General features: G+C 35.2%; 2 protein-coding genes across 5 annotated transcripts in view; one reads left to right on the top strand and one right to left on the bottom strand.

The window, feature by feature from the left end:
* Window positions 1-16,154, bottom strand: part of LOC142348156 (dynein axonemal heavy chain 6-like) — a 193,017-nt gene that overhangs the window by 52,848 nt on the left and 124,015 nt on the right. The window lies entirely within an intron of this gene.
* LOC142348155 (uncharacterized) lies at window positions 2,683-12,065 on the top strand. Its single transcript, XM_075399366.1, has 11 exons — window positions 2,683-2,757; window positions 3,723-4,308; window positions 6,758-6,972; window positions 7,339-7,850; window positions 8,154-8,288; window positions 8,759-8,891; window positions 9,293-9,438; window positions 9,770-9,945; window positions 10,731-10,851; window positions 11,230-11,310; window positions 11,658-12,065. Exons 2-11 carry the CDS (start codon window positions 4,164-4,166, stop codon window positions 11,914-11,916), a joined length of 1,923 nt encoding a protein of 640 aa, XP_075255481.1. The 5' UTR covers window positions 2,683-2,757; window positions 3,723-4,163; the 3' UTR covers window positions 11,917-12,065.

Here is a 16,154-nt window from a genome sequence, read left to right as displayed (position 1 = left end):
TTGGGGACACTCAGTCATTGGGCTAGCAAAAGTATAAGAAATGAAATGAAAGCAAAACGAAAAAACATAAAATTTTTACGAAAACAATTTGTCGCAGCCATAAAAACCATGAGCTTAACTCTGAAACCATCTCGTTGGGTCTCACTTTTTAAAAATAGTATCTGCCATTAATTGAGCCCTGATTTTGAAAGACTTACATAGCGGAAATTTTTTCAAAAAAAGTTCGCGTGCCATTAATATCTAAAAAATGGTTGTCGTAAGGATCCATAGTCAGATCAAGATCAGCGCAGATGTTGCTGCGCGTCTAAAAACACTCAATTCTTGAAATGGTTGCGAAATGCATCATTTCTTTACAAAAGTTTTCAGTTCGTCAAAAACAAATAATGGATTTTGTATAAGTATCGAGTTTGAATTGGCAAAAAATTCGCTCAAAGCCAGCTGGAGTACAACTAGCTCTTTTTTGAGCTCAAAAAGAATGTGGCTGGAGTTTTAAGGTGTCTCTTTTCGCCAAATTTAAAGCAAGTTGGATAAAAAAGCAAATTTGGTCCCATTTTTAGCACAAATTTTAGCCAAAAAACTCGGATCGAACAATTCTCTATATTTCGAGATAAAATCTTTAACACTACAGTTAACAATTTTAACATATTTTTGCAAAATTGACGAAAATTTGGTCAAAATTGACGAAAACTTGGTCAAAAAAGTGAATAAAACAGCTGAAATACTTATAAAAAGCGAAAAATGAAAAAAACTTTCTAATTCCATATTCTACGCTGGACGGGCCTTCTAATGATACCACTCACAACTCTCGACGATTATTATATCGATCGGCCAACATTGACTGAACAAAAAAACCCATTTGTGTATATAGTCCCCCCCCCCTCAAGAGGCGTCGGAACAATAAACTTTAATAAAATAGAAGTGAAAAAAACCTGTGGTAACGTGTGTTCAGAAAGCATGATTATTAATCATGCTCTTCACCAAGGAACAGTTCTCGGACGTCAAATTTTTCTCTTATATGTTAAAGAAATCTTCGGACGAACGGAAAAACTAAAGGCATTTTTAACATTGTTCAGTTTGTAGATGTTACGAGCTTGATCTCTCAATATGAGAAAAGATAAAAATTGCAAAGGCTTTTCAGAAAAATGGGCAGATTTTTAGAAGATTACCATTTCAAAAAGAACCAGCTGACACGAAATTCAGAGAAAATGGAACTTCTATACTTAATAAATAGATAAGGTCCCGAGAAAAACCTGATAATGCTTTCTAGGTCGAACTTACAAAGCATGATCAAAGTTGCCGTTACATTTGTATACAAGTAGATTCAAAATTATTATAACATCACCTGAGTTCGGCTTTAAGTAAAATGGCGACTGCTATTCGTTTTAAATCTCTTGTGAGGAATGACTGCTAGAAACATACAGCGCATTAATCGTCGAACTTACTGAGGAAAAATTTGCAAATTACGGCGGTCATGATATTCTTTCACAAGATCAGGCCTTGCCCACTGAACTGTTCATCTCAAAAGCCAGTTGAGTAAAAAATACTTCAAAAGTTTTGCCAGCCGCCTAAATAGTAAGCAGAGCCTACGAACAAATTAGCTCAAATACAAAAAGGAAAAAATACAAAATGGAGTAGCAAACCTCTGACAGCAAAACAGCCTTGAGAAATGGAACAAATCGCCTTCACAAGTTGGAGCTTTCAACTCTGAGCAGAGTTTCAAACACGCTTTAAATGGTTTCCTTTTGGATCAATTTCAAAAAAAAAACAAATTGGTTCTTTAAATCTTCATTTTGTATATCTACAAGCATACACGAAGACTTAGTGTGATTATTATTATATGATTCATAACAAATAACGCATGGTGATTTGTAATTTGATATTTTAACATGTAAGTAATTATCCTAACGGTTATGCTTTTTAATTTAAAAGTTTCCTCGAAAAGAAATTAGGGCTATCGAGTTCTCTTTTCGCTTTTAATTATGAATGCTTTTCAATGAGTGTCTGATATTCTTTGTTCATTTCGTCGACAGAGTCTAGTAATTAATGCTAAGTTTAATCAAATCCGAACAAAAAAAATATGGCCTTAAATATTAGAGCATACTTTGTTTTCTTTTTAGTCAGTTAACATGTTTGCTGGCACAACTTTTAATAATTTAAATTTTCCACAATATTTCTTTGTTGCAAAGCTTTCAATGATCTCAATACTAAAACCGAGATTTCAAAGTTAGCTCCAGTTTTGGAATATGTTAATTTTGGAATGGAAACTAAACACGCCAGTTACAAGCGCGAACTGAATTATTCAAAAAAGCTGTCAAACTAGTCGGCGAATTCTAACAAATTCACACACATGCCGTGCATGATGTAAGCTTGTATTATACAGTCTACAGCACAATTCGAATTCATCAATGATAAGCAGCTCTTATTTCCACTTCCTGCTAACTCGTCGTCCAAAAATATTTAGTTCATTTTTCCCACGTCGGTTAAATATTCACGATGAATATATACTTTATTCTTTTAATTTTACTTATATATAAGCGCATATATTAACTATGTTCTCGGTCTGAAAAAAAGACAGGATAAAATTATGTGCGCTTGGGGGATTTTAAGTTCATAGCTCTATTTGGTTGCTTCCCTAAAGTGTAGGAGAAATATATTCTTTACCATTTTCCTGTCCGCGGCGGCGAAAGTATAATATTACATTTCTTCCTACATATTTGTCGCAATTCTATCTTTTAACATTAAATGAGCGTCCAACGCGTGTGAACTAAATTTACAATGCAATCGAAAAAAAACTGAAAACGAAAAAAAGGTTGAATTTGATGCAAAACAATGGCTGTTTTGAATATACGATTCGCAGCTACGAAAAAAAAACTGATGTAATTCAAACGCACTTTCAACAACATATATTTTCAAGCATATTTTTCCGCGTTGAGTCTTAATTTATAGTTTGTATACAGACGCTGTTTTCTTAAATTCAGAATTTGAAAAAAATATATTTGCGTCAAAGCTTGAGAACGGTACATGTTTATACAGCGAACACAATACAATATTACAGTATATACAGCAAAATAGCGACTGAATATTACACACAAATCATACGACCATTCATAAGCGTACACCAAAAGCAAAAATCTACTTCAGTCTCTATTACACGCCATTTTGGTTGAAACCGTCCAATAGAAATTGTGCGTTTTCGAGGGTGTGCGTATTTACACTTCTCGAGTATATTTGACCAAATATATCCGCGCAAACAAACTTACAGAAAGTTACCTTTACAATAAAGACTGACAAACTCAATCAAAGTATTACAACTTGGATTACGTAATAGGGAGCGAAGGCGTTTATTTCGGAATATTCTTTAAATACTTTCGGGTTATTTGGAAACTCTTTCGGTTTTTGTCCGCAAAAGTTTATGAAATTTTAGAGGTTAAACGGGGTTTGGAGTCTAAAATTCTACTCCAATTCAACTCGAAATCAAATATCTATCTTAAAGAAAACTTTAAAAGAAGATTTTACTGTTTGAAAAGCAGATTAAAATTCGTAAATTTTAACAAATCTTCGAAACAAAAGAAATAAGATAAATTGTAAATTCACTTACAAAATAGTCAAAAGGTGATATTTGTTCAGACAACAAGGCCTGACGAGAAATTCTCGCCCTATTAGGTCAAATGTGTACTAGATATAACTCTGCTACCTTTCGCTGTTGGGCTAAATTCATATAGGCGTTATCAAAATATCAATCGGCTTACATTGGGTGTTTGAAATTTATCAATTGGAATAATTAACTCCCCCCTTTTGCGCTATTTAATCATTTATTTTTGCCCATTTATTCGGTTCAGTGTTGTTATTCTTTGACATTGATTCTTTTATTTTAGAATATACTCATACATAGATTTGAGCAGAGCAACAATTATCTTGTTGTTATCATCCGAAAGTCATAAATTTTGTTCTTTCATTTATTAGTTGTCTTTTGCAAACGAGAAATATCTGTAAATTTGTGACAAAATCAGCAAATTTATTTCATTTATTAAGCCGTTTTTTACATTTAGAGCTATTATTTGTCCCAAAATAATCCCATTTTAACTCATCCATTTAAAGTATATATTCAAAATTTCACTTTATAAAAACAATTTCATATTTTTTGGGAAAACTTATCCACAAGTATGGAATGGTCTAACGTCACATACCGCAACCGGATAGTCCAGAATCTATCTGGGAGTGTGAAAAGGGGAGAATTTGTGGCAGTTATGGGTCCCAGTGGGTCTGGAAAAACCTACACTCTGGATATTCTGTCTGGCAGGCGAACAGGTAACAATGTAACATTTATCACTATTTACCTCGGACAATTAACTCAAGTGACGACTTTTAGTTCATGCGTGACCGGCCATTTATTAGCAATATTTACTTACAACGGTTTTCATCTGCATTTTAGAGATTTTGCGCAAAAAAATCAGCGGTGGTTACAAAAATTGAATGCATTTTTCAAAGTTTAACTATTGTCGCACGTTTTTACCCATTCTTGGGTGACAGGAAATGAGATCAAAAGGCCAATAGATAGAGAACTGTAAAATTGAGACAGTAGATCGAACTTAAACTTTATTCTCATATGCTTTAAGCGCTGTTTGAAAGGTAAAATATCAGATTAAGGCATTTGATGATGCCTCAGTGAACCAAGCGACGTGCTATGAAACTATCAAAAGCAAGCAAATTATAACGTCCGAAGATCATGTACGTTGTAGCATTTGTGAGCGCTCAAATTTGATTGGTCAATGGATATTTGAAACATGACCAAATTAGATCGGGCGAATCGCTCCCAAACGACGGGCCAGCAGTTCGCTTCGTCAGAAACTAGGTGCTGCTTAGGGGAGCCAGCTTTCGCTTAATTAAGGGGGGTCCGTTGAGCATGAGGTGAGGGGAAGTAAGTTGAGGGAGGGGAAAAGACGTGGGGGTGAGGTGTGCACTTAAGTGGGAGGGCGTCAAACTCTAAGAACCGCCTTCATATTATGAATGTGTGTATCTTAAAGAGTTTTGATGAATTGATTATTCGGCTATAAACGGGTTTTACCTGTTTATCCCGTTTTTGAGGACGAAAAGCAAATGGTCAGACGAAAAGTCGGTAGTAACAAAAATTACATTAAATTAAAAATGACCAGCAGGACTAATATAATTGCTACAAACTTCCTTTGGGAGCAGTTAATAACTTCATCTGCGCTGTCAAAATTTTTGTTTCGATATATTGCCCTAGCAGCACATGTTGAACCCTTTGCAAAAATAATACAATTTAAAATGTAAAATTAAAAGTTCCAATAAAATAAATATCTTATTCAAACAAAATTTCAGCAAAAGAACAATAAAAAATTTGATTTTCTCACAAAAACAACAAATTTGTTGGAAATGCTCTTATCAAGTTAAGGTGCCTAATCGCATCACCAAATTTTTGTATTTATTCATTCTTTTTTAGCTAGTTATAAATTTTTATCTTGTTTTGTAAATGTGAACAAAAATTAATTAAATTTAACTTTTTAATTTGTCTATCAATCACAGACTTTCTTCGAAAGTAAGTTCATATCAATAGACGCTTGTATTGTGCTCTGGTTTACGATGAAAACATTAAACCCAGTTAAAGAACATCCAATTTTAGTCATCCACTTTTTTATGAAAATTTTTAGTCATAGACCTTCCATTTATGGCAAAATGAACATAAATAAAGGATGATGACAACGTAATAACAAATTCAAACTATAAGTATCTCAAAAGATTTCGATTATCCTGAATCTTAATCTTATTTAAACGGATCATATAGATTTCTTGAAAGAACCGAAAATTTAAAACCAGATATTAATGGCCTTAATGTTATAAGAAATGGAATTGTTGTTGGGATTTTATACGATTAAGACCGATCCTAATGCTTTCATTTCAGACCTTATCTCTCAAAATTATATAGAAACATCGTATGATCTGGAAATTAAATGAGATTTGTTACGTCGGTTGACAAAAATGACCTTAAGGACTTTTATCTAAAGACAGCGTCATAATACAAAAGAAAACAGATTACTTACTGTCACAATCGGCACAATCGTAATGATTGTCACCTCTCTCCAAAATTTAAAATTTCGGATCTCATTGAAGTTGAAAATTCAGGGTTCATTTACCCAATTTTTCAGACCATTGAAACATGGTTTTCAACACACATCACAAAAAGCGCCCAAAATTCAACGAACTATAAATGAATTGAAATTGTTGATAGAAGTTAATAGTTGCCAGAACGACAGTTTGAAAGCTACGAAAACTAAAATTTGTGAATATCGAGATGAGATTTAGGAAACTAAATAATAAACTGACAGTTCATAGCTGATATTAATTTTGATATATACAATTATCAGAAAATAAATTGCGGCTCTGTCGATTTTTGATAACCTAAACATTTATGGGAATCAAATGTGGGTCACTGCTTCCGAAAAAATGTGAGAGTCACTCATGAAGCGTAAACTACAAAACAATTCAATGATTACAAACTTTTTAAAAAATACAATAATTAATTTTTGCACATCATTTTTTCCGGAAAAAGAACAACCCACTCCGTCTGCAATTATTTCAAATAAAACCGCACTAAAATCTAGTTATGTTGTCTATTGCTTAAATCTCGTATAAGTTTAGTCAATATGATCCTTTCGTGAAAAGCCAGCACATAAATTTTACAAAAAAGTCAACACAATCATACAAATTTGTGCGCATCAACGAATACTGCTTTTTTCAGGTTTGGTGAAAGGCAGTGTAACTATTGACGGCAAACCAATTACCCGTCAATCGGTTAAGCAGATCTGTCTGGTCCAGCAAACAGATGCCTTCTTTGAGAACCTGACATTGCTGGAGACCATCAAATTTGCAGCCAACTTGAGACTGGGAAAAAACGTGTCTCAGAGACAGAAAGGGGAATTGGTACAAAGAGTATTGCAACTTCTCAACTTAGAGGTACCAAAATCTTAGCTCAACAAACTCAATTAACATTTTTTTGAAAGACACTTTTTTAAAGAACTTCGATCTTGTTTTCGACTTTTCACTTACTCAAAACAAGACAGAAAAAAATGTTTATCGTGGACAATTCGCGCAATTCCCAAGTAATAATTTCAGCTCTTGAACTTAAAAATTTGCATTTTTGCTCAACTTATTCTAGCATATAATCCGTGAATCTGACTTTAAAAGATTGGATAAGAAATTACTGAAATTATAACAGATTGATTGTTGACATCAATGTCAGAAAACGACCCACCGTATGTTCTACTACTACTATGGTATAGAAAAAAAATGTCGACAAAATTGACCTATTTAAAAATTCAGGGCTGCTGTCATATTCAATGTGGGGATGGGTATCGCTACGGTTTATCAGGCGGAGAGCGGAAACGCCTCAATATTGCCTGTGAAATTTTATGCAACCCAGAAATCATTCTGCTAGATGAACCCACTTCCGGTCTAGACGCATCGGCTGCCAAAAAACTGATCACGTTCCTGCGCGACTTTGCCGTGAATGAGCAGAAAATTGTTATTTGTTCAATCCATCAGCCTTCGAGCTACATTTTCAAAAATTTCCACAAAATCTTAATTCTTCACGAAGGTTCTCAAATGTTCTTCGGAAGTCCGGACGATTCCATAAAAGCCCTAGCGGCGCAAGGGTACGTTTGCCCACCGCAGTACAACCCCGCAGAGTATTTCTTGGATGTCTTGAGTGATGATAAATTCCAGCTGGTGCCGGATAACAGTAAAAATGGCAGTATCAGTATGCCCAAATCGGACAGTTTGGAAATTTCCGTTGACATGGCGTCATCAGAAACTGAATCGTGTCGCTCTTCTTGGTAAGTCATTGTTTCAGTAACCTTTGGAAATCATTCCCCCTGGCAATAAAGAAAGGCTTTGCTTTCGTAAATCTGTTCGAACGGCATCAAATGAGCATTTCTCTTGGGATCTCCCTGATAATTGGGAACACGGTGTATTCCCCCTCGAAGCTATAGTTCTAATTGTAGAGAAATAACAGTAATAAGTGGGTAAACAGTTCCAATAACGAGTTGAACATCTTAAAAATTGCAGCTGTGAAGAAAAACCAATGCCAAATATGTCCATTCCGGGTTATTTCTGAAATCGACCATTTTGGTTTTCAGCATCGTGCCAAAGAGTTGGAGCAGTCGAACAGCAGAGAAAGAAGGCACTTTGACCCTGAAACCCTGCGAGGACAACCACACCCCAACATCAAATGGTATGGAGAACAACAGACCACTTCTGGACCCAACTCCAAAGTAAGTCCACATTCAAGATACTTGGGTACAAGTTACGCGACTCTCAAGTTACACATGGTAGCAGCAATAATCGAAAACTGAGTATCGGTTCAGGGCACGGGTTAGAACTTCGATTCAACTTCGGCAGTCATGAAACCTTTTTGAAACACGTATCGCGCTAGATAACTCCCAGTATTGTTTATAAAAACTTCTGCTATTCCTGGCTTACAACTGTTCAAAACTGGCACGTGCGTGTTCTTATTTCACTGCATCTTCAAGAAGTCAATACAACTAGATAAAATGTCCAGACGTCATTAAATTCGTTTAGATTTTTTGAAAAATTTAAACCGAGTCCTCAACTCTTTTAAGCTTTTCCTCGAATGCTTTTTTTTACGACTAGAAGCAGAATTTTTGTGACGAATAATGAACAGAATCAAAACTTAACAGATAACCTTTAAAATCTGTTTGTGAAATACCTGTTGCTTATTTAGAGCCTCATACATGCAGCAGATAAAGACACTGGGACAGAGGAGTTTTTCACACAGGTGGAAACAGGTCATCAACAGATACTCTGCAGTGGAACTACTCTCAGTCACTTTGTTCATGTGCATCATATGGTTCAAGGTTACTACAATTACGTAACCTTTCCTACTCCATCTGCCACTTAAACGGTATAAAGTATCCCCGAAAAAAGCAGTAGAAAATGTTTCTGAAACATTTGGGCAAAATAAATTCGTAAAAGCAATTGAACTGTCAGTGAAAGTCGTAAAAGAATTAGAACTAAGTTAAATTCGTTCGATTTAGTGAAAAATAAGAATCAATTGGATTCCGCATTCCGTATTGCTACTGACCGAACTGTTAATTTTGAAAACCATACTTTGAAAATCGGTCTAAAATAATTAAGTTATAAGTAAAAAATTTGTTGGAAACCGAATTAAGAAAAACGAGAAAAATATCTAGAAAATAACAATATTATATGTTGTAAATATTAAGAAAATAACAAGAAAGAAATTTTGTTCAATTAGGTGGGTGATTCGGAAGACGATGTGGAGAGACGGAAAGCACAGCTGTATTTCCTGACTCAGTACTGGGCATTCTATGCCCCATACAAGGTCATGTTTTCATTCCCATCAGAGAGGACAGTGGTCAGAAGAGAACGCTCATCCGGATGGTAAGTGAACGAATTTGAAATGCTCTCATAAGCACCCTAGATAACGACAACAAAAAAGGTTTCTTTCTTGAAACAGTTTTCTCGTACTTGGTATTTTTCACAAGAATTAAAACGCGAAGCTTTTATCGTAACGGTTTTTGCCAAATCTCCATTAATAATTTTGTTTCTCTGAGAATAATCAATTTATAATTCCGGTAGTTAATAGTTGGTTTGGTCCGAAAACATCTTCATTTTTGTTTTCTTAACCAAGAACTTGTTTAACAATTTTTTTGCGAAATTGTGCCGCGACCTTAGATTCAGGCAGGCTGTATAATAATTATCCTCTTTCTAGGTATTCTCTGTCGGCGTACTATCTGGGCAAGTGTCTGGTTGAGATCCCGATGATCAGTATCTACCCTGTTCTCATGGTCACTGTGGTCTACTGGGTGTCTGGAATGGTTAACTTGAGCAGCTTCATCGTCACCCTCGCCATCATTGTATCAACTGTTGTAGAGTTCAATGCTCTGGGTTAGTTATCAAATTGAATTGACCATAGCAACAGAAGTGCCTTGATTATTGAGAAAAATAAATGCGATAGGTCAAAAGCAACGTCTTTAGAAAAAGAAGCATTAGAAAACGTTTGGCTGAAAACTCTGAGCGAGACTTTAGATCTCATCGAGTTTGTTTGCAGACCTTTCAGAATTTTTTAAAAACAAACTTCGTTGGGAAGTTCTTTTTAAAACGCGAAAAAAGTCCATGGCGTCTTTCATTGTAAGAGAAGATTTGTAGTGACATATCATCATAATAGATGTCTGTATAGCTTGTGATATTCAACAAGAGATAATTAGGAGAAATTTCTCAGGAACTTGTCCTGATTTTGACGTGATCAAAGTTCAGGAAAACAAGGACACACTATGACATGTCATATAGAATTATATTTCCCGCGTTTTGCCCTACCATGAGACGATAGTTGATAAATATTGCTGCAGTCGCTTATTTTTCAGTTAATTTCGAACCTAGATTCGAGAATGCCTACTGGGGCCTTTTGTTCATGGAGCCTTAATTTCTGGGCGTTTTTCTCCTACCTAAAACTATGTCGAGGTGTTCATTTAATGAGTCTTTGCAAAACTCGGCTGCTATAACTCGCCATTCTAGAAAGCTGGTTTTGCAGACCATTTGCTGTTTCGTATGACTGTGTGTTGACTTATTTACGACTTTGCAGGATATTGCGACGTTTTGTTTACTTTGTCTAGCATGGTCGTGTGATGTTAAATGATGTCTTTTGACCTTGAGTGTGTGTGTTGTGTGCGCAGGAGTGGCAATAGGGTGTACCACAATGAACTACCAGCACACCCTCACCCTCTGCGCAATCTCTCTCTTAATGATGCTCATGTTCGGAGGATTCTACAGCCGACAACTCCCATTCGGATTTAGGTACATAACTTCACGCTCCATTTTTAATAGCACCCACTGACCTCACTTTCACGCAACTTTTTACTATCACGCAACTTTTTACTATCACGCAACTTTTTACTATCACGCAAATTTTTACTATCACGTAACGACCTCACAACAAATGTACCAAAGATTTTATAAAGGCTTAATTTAGCAAGATAAACTACCGAAAAAACTTTGAAAAATTTTAGCAATTTTTTTTTAAAAAAGACGCAGTGTTTATAAATCTGCATCATAGACAAGAAAATTAGCCAGTGATTTCTATGGAAAAAGGCTAAGAGGCGTCATTTATCAATTAGATTTCAAAATTGGAACAACTTTGCGTAAACTACAGCTATTAAACATTGTCTGTTTTAGATGGACGAGATACTTGTCACTGTTCAACTACACCTGGTATGCGCTGCTCCATACACACTTCTACAGCCATGCTTACTACAAGTTAGTTTCCCATTTAATATATTCAGCATATATTTAATACATATTCAGCTCATTCTAAAATTTTGAATAAACAAATAAAACAAAAGCAAGCAGCCGTGAGCACGGAAAACTCACCCACTCAATATCAGAGAAGAGTTTGCGAATACGGTGCAAGGCGCAAAATTTATAGCAAGCGAGCAGTCTAGCATCAAGCATTTATTCTTCCTCGGAAGTTTTATTCAACAAAATAAACGAAATATTTTTCAGCAAAGTCTTGGGCAGCATTTTTTTACTGAATCTAAAAAGCTAAATTTATGTTGAAGAAGTTATGTTTTTGTTAAATCTAGAACTCTATACCTAATTCACAGGCCGTGTGGAAGCACCCAAGCAACTCTTACAAGCAATACGAGCAACCTCATCAAAAACGCAACTTCAATATCATCTCCGTCTACATCCAAATCATGCCACGAAACCATCTCGACCTCTTCGATTCTGTCCGAGGCAGGAGCAGAGCTGTCTCTGCTCCCCTGCCTTTCCATTATGATGGGTGCTACTATTGTCTTTTATGTATATGGGTATTTAGCATTGAGACATTTGAATAAGCCAAACAAGGAAAAAAGAACTTAAAAGTAAATAATGCATTTGTCACTGAGCCCACCACCGTTCAATAAGCTTAAAAAGAAACTTTTAAGCCCCCAAGTTAAAAGTTTAAGCTCTCAAGTTATCCACACCTAGTTACCTAACGTGTGTCAGTAAATATAAGGTCCAAGTGTTAATATAGAAATTGTGCTTGGGAGTTGCAATTAATTTGCACCGCTGGGGGGGGGGGGTAGAGAAAAAAGTTGCAAAACGAATTAAAAAGAGGTTGGAAGGAATATAAATATTATAAATAAATTGTTCAATAATGAAAAGTAGGATTTTCTCAGCTATTCCCGCCCAAGGGTAAATAAATTACCCTGAGAGAGGGATTTCAAATCCAAAGGAATCGCAAGAAAAGGGTCAAAATATTTCCAATTCAAAAGTCAATTGTGGATAACTAAAAGTTTGAAGGCTAATAAGAACATGCCGATCTTCTCCTTTTGCGCCACTTTCCTAGCTTAGAGGGTACATGTTATCTGCAATCCCCCCCCCCCCCCCCCCCCCCCCCCCAGTAAGTTATGAAATAAGAGAAAAGACTCCAACATTCAGGCACACAAATTAATTTTCGAATGATTGGTCTTTCGCTAAATTGAGCAGTCGGGTCAGTGATAGTTGCTCTCATGTCCGATTTGTTGCCTTGTATTTTATTTGTCAATTATCAATTATTGTGATGTAATGTAGTTCCATTTAATGTTTTCTGTCAAAACATTTTGCTTTATTACGTGACACTTTTGCAGATGAAACAAACAAAGATTACCCTTGAGGTCGTTACAATAATAGGGCGTATGCATGGCAAATGAGGGCAATGAATTCCGGCCTTGGACTTCGAGATTAAGATGATTAAGATCCAACAGAGAAGATATAATACAGATTCGACCTTTGAGAGAACAACTTTACGACCCTTATAAGTTGACGACCTCGAAATAAGCAAGAGTCACTATCCAGGTTATCTTTTTAGACAAGTAAGTTTGATTTCTCAAAAATGTGAGATATGGAACAAGGATTAGAAACAACGTGTTCTTTAAAACTAAGATAAAGAACTTTTAGTGCTTCAAAATTTTTAACTCAACAAGCGTATTCAGCTTTCAACTTATTCTTCAACATATCTATTAATGCAATCATTGGAAGGTGAAAAATGAAAATATTCACAAGATTCGCTATCTTTAGAACACACCAACTTTGAGTAATAACAAGATATGACAAAATAAACATAACCGACGAACGTCGGGCGAATTGCTCTCAAACGACTGGCGAGCGGTTGGCTTCGTCAACAGCTAGCCCCAGTTTAGTGTCCTCAGGGCGCTACCTCTTTATCCCGTTTCTGAATACGAAAATCAAATGAGTCAGACGAGAAATCGGCCAGACAAAAAATTCCATAAAACACAAAAAGGATTAATATATTTGCTACAAATCGCTTTTGAGAGCAATTAACAATAGTTTCCTAAAAGTGCCTGTTGGATCATTTATGATAAAAAACATTTCAACTATAACTCATTGAAAATGAGGATCAGAGATGATGACATTACGCCACATAATAACAGCTGAAGTGCGGAATCAACAAAAAAGAGAGAAATAAAACGTGAACGAGAAAGAGAAGGAAAGGAACGCTAACCGAAAGAGAGAAGGAGACAGGAATATCTTCCATGATCGAATTCGACACTGCAACTTCTAGTTTTCTAACCATGAAAAAAATTGAAAAAGGCAAAATTAAAAAAACTTTAAACTTCGCAAATGAAAAAATCAAAACCATTTTTTGTCTCAAAAGTTCTGCCAAGTAACCCATCTCCGAGACTTGAAAAGTTTCGTGGGCCAGTAATGGTCGTTAAACTCACAAAAGGACAAAAAATATTGAAAAAATTTGAAAAAAATTGCAAATTTAAAAAAAATCTTGATAAATTTCAAGACATTAATAATTTAAGAACCATCTCATTGTATCAAGAGACTATACAGTATCCCTGTTTCAAGCCTGAAAAAGTTTCACTGGCTCAAAGATCCCTACGATTGGAACAAAAATTTTCCAAAAATTTGAAGTTTAAATTTTATCCAGATATTGCTAAAACTGGAGTTAATAAAAATTTGATCATAATGCCATTAACTCTAGAAACTATGAAGCAGCTTAATATCAAACCTTGTAGGAGGTCCCAGGGCCTCTGTTGCAAGAAAAAATTCGAAAACATGAAAAAATTGCAAATATTTTAAAAAATTGGTTAAATTCATGATATTAAAATCTTGAAGAACATTCCAATACATCTATAAACTATGCAGTAACATTTTATCAAACCCCAGAGGAAGTTCCGTGGCCCTTGAGAATAGTGAAACCTAAAACATGACAAAAAAAATTCAAAAAACTTCACAAAAATTGCAAGTTTAATAAAAAAACTGCTAAAACTTGTGATATTAAAAAGTTGAAAATTAACACATTACCAACAAATATATTGCAGTAACTTATTATCAAACCGTAACGAAGGCTTTTTTGACACTTGGGGCTAAAAAAAAACTGAATAATGACTAAATGTTAAAAAATTAGAAAAAAATGGCAAAAAATATCAAAAATATGCTAAATTGGTGATGTTAAAATCTTGCAGCACATTCCATTTAATCTAGAAATTATTCAGTAACCTATTTTCAAGCCCTAGAGGAGGTTCCTTGGCTCTTAAGGCTGAAAAATGAAAAAAGAAACGACAAAAATTTCGAAAAAAAACTTGAAAAGCAAGTTTTATCAAAAAATTGCTCAAATTTGTGACATTAAAAAGTTAAAAAACTGTTCCATGACCATTCAAAACTTGTCAGTAACTTATTATCAAACCCATACGATGTTTTGTGGCCCCTGGGACTGGAATGACCCGAGGAAAGAAAAAATGGCAAAAATTTGATAAAATTGCATTTTTTGTCAAAAGATTAGCAAAATTCGTGATGTTAAAATGTGGAAACCATTACATTACCACTAAAAACGATGCAGTAACCTATTATCAAAACCTTGAGGAGGTTCCTTGATTACTAGGGCTGATAAAAAACAAAAAATGACAAAAAAATTTCAAAAAGCTTGAAAAAAATTGCAAAAAAAGTATAAATTTGCGTTTTTCAAGCAGTTGTTCGTCAGTAGCTAGCTACAGAGGGGGGGGCAATATTGGGGGGAACACTGGGGCGGGGGCAAAAGGGGGGTGTCTTCAACCTCTAAGAACCGCCCTTCACACCATAAGTATAAGTCTCCAAAACAGTTTGAGCTGAAACAGAGCTGAAAGGCTCTAAGAGCACTTAATGCCCGCAGGGCGCTAACTGTTTATCACGTTTTCGAGGACGAAAAGTCAAAAGCGTCAGACGAAAAATCGGTCAAGCGACAAATCGCATAAAAAAGACCAACAGGACTAATACAATTGCTAAAAATTTTGTTTGAGAGCAATTAAACAAACAGCAAGAAGAAAAAAATTATTATTTTTCACAACTTATCTACAAATGAGTCTGATCACAATCAATAAAAAACACCAGAGTGTTTGTACAGTGGAGGAATCAAAGCTTTGTTTCATTAGAAGTTCATGCCTTCTTTTAGTAAAAGCGACAAAGATAACCAACTAGCGTCGGGCGAATTGCTCTCAAACGACCGGCGAGTGATTGGCTTCGTCAACAGCGAGCCACGGTTTAGTGTCCTTAGGGCGCTACCTCTTTATCCCGTTTCTGAATACGAAAATCAAATGAATCAGACGAGAAATCAGCCAGACGAAAAATTGCATAAAAATTGATAAAAAAACATTTCAACTATAATTCATTAATAATGAGGATCAGAGATGATGACATTACGCCACATAATAACAGCTGAAGTGCGGAATCAACAAAAAAGAGAGAAATAAAACGTGAACGAGAAAGAGAAGGAAAGGAACGCTAACCGAAAGAGAGAAGGAGACAGGAATATCTTCCATGATCGAATTCGACACTGCAACTTCTAGTTTTCTAACCATGAAAAAAATTGAAAAAGGCAAAATTAAAAAAACTTTAAACTTCGCAAATGAAAAAATCAAAACCATTTTTTGTCTCAAAAGTTCTGCCAAGTAACCCATCTCCGAGACTTGAAAAGTTTCGTGGGCCAGTAATGGTCGTTAAACTCACAAAAGGACAAAAAATATTGAAAAAATTTGAAAAAAATTGCAAATTTAAAAAAAATCTTGATAAATTTCAAGACATTAATAATTTAAGAACCATCTCATTGTATCAAGAGACTATACAGTATCCCT

The sequence above is a fragment of the Convolutriloba macropyga genome, chromosome 10 (genome assembly GCF_964194025.1).
Source record: "Convolutriloba macropyga chromosome 10, txConMacr16.3, whole genome shotgun sequence".
Lineage (NCBI taxonomy): Eukaryota > Metazoa > Xenacoelomorpha > Acoela > Convolutidae > Convolutriloba > Convolutriloba macropyga.
The sequence above is the reverse complement of the archived record's forward strand: the minus strand, read 5'-3'. Positions and strand labels throughout refer to the sequence as shown.

What these genes read in the sequence shown, in the direction of transcription:
- LOC142348155 (XM_075399366.1), top strand. Translation starts at nt 4,164, where the DNA reads ATGGAATGGTCTAACGTCACATACCGCAACCGGATAGTCCAGAATCTA. An exon ending in TGCAACTTCTCAACTTAGAG is followed by an intron (nt 6,973 to 7,338) that starts GTACCAAAATCT and finishes TTAAAAATTCAG; the next exon opens with GGCTGCTGTCATATTCAATG. An exon ending in GAATCGTGTCGCTCTTCTTG is followed by an intron (nt 7,851 to 8,153) that starts GTAAGTCATTGT and finishes TTTGGTTTTCAG; the next exon opens with CATCGTGCCAAAGAGTTGGA.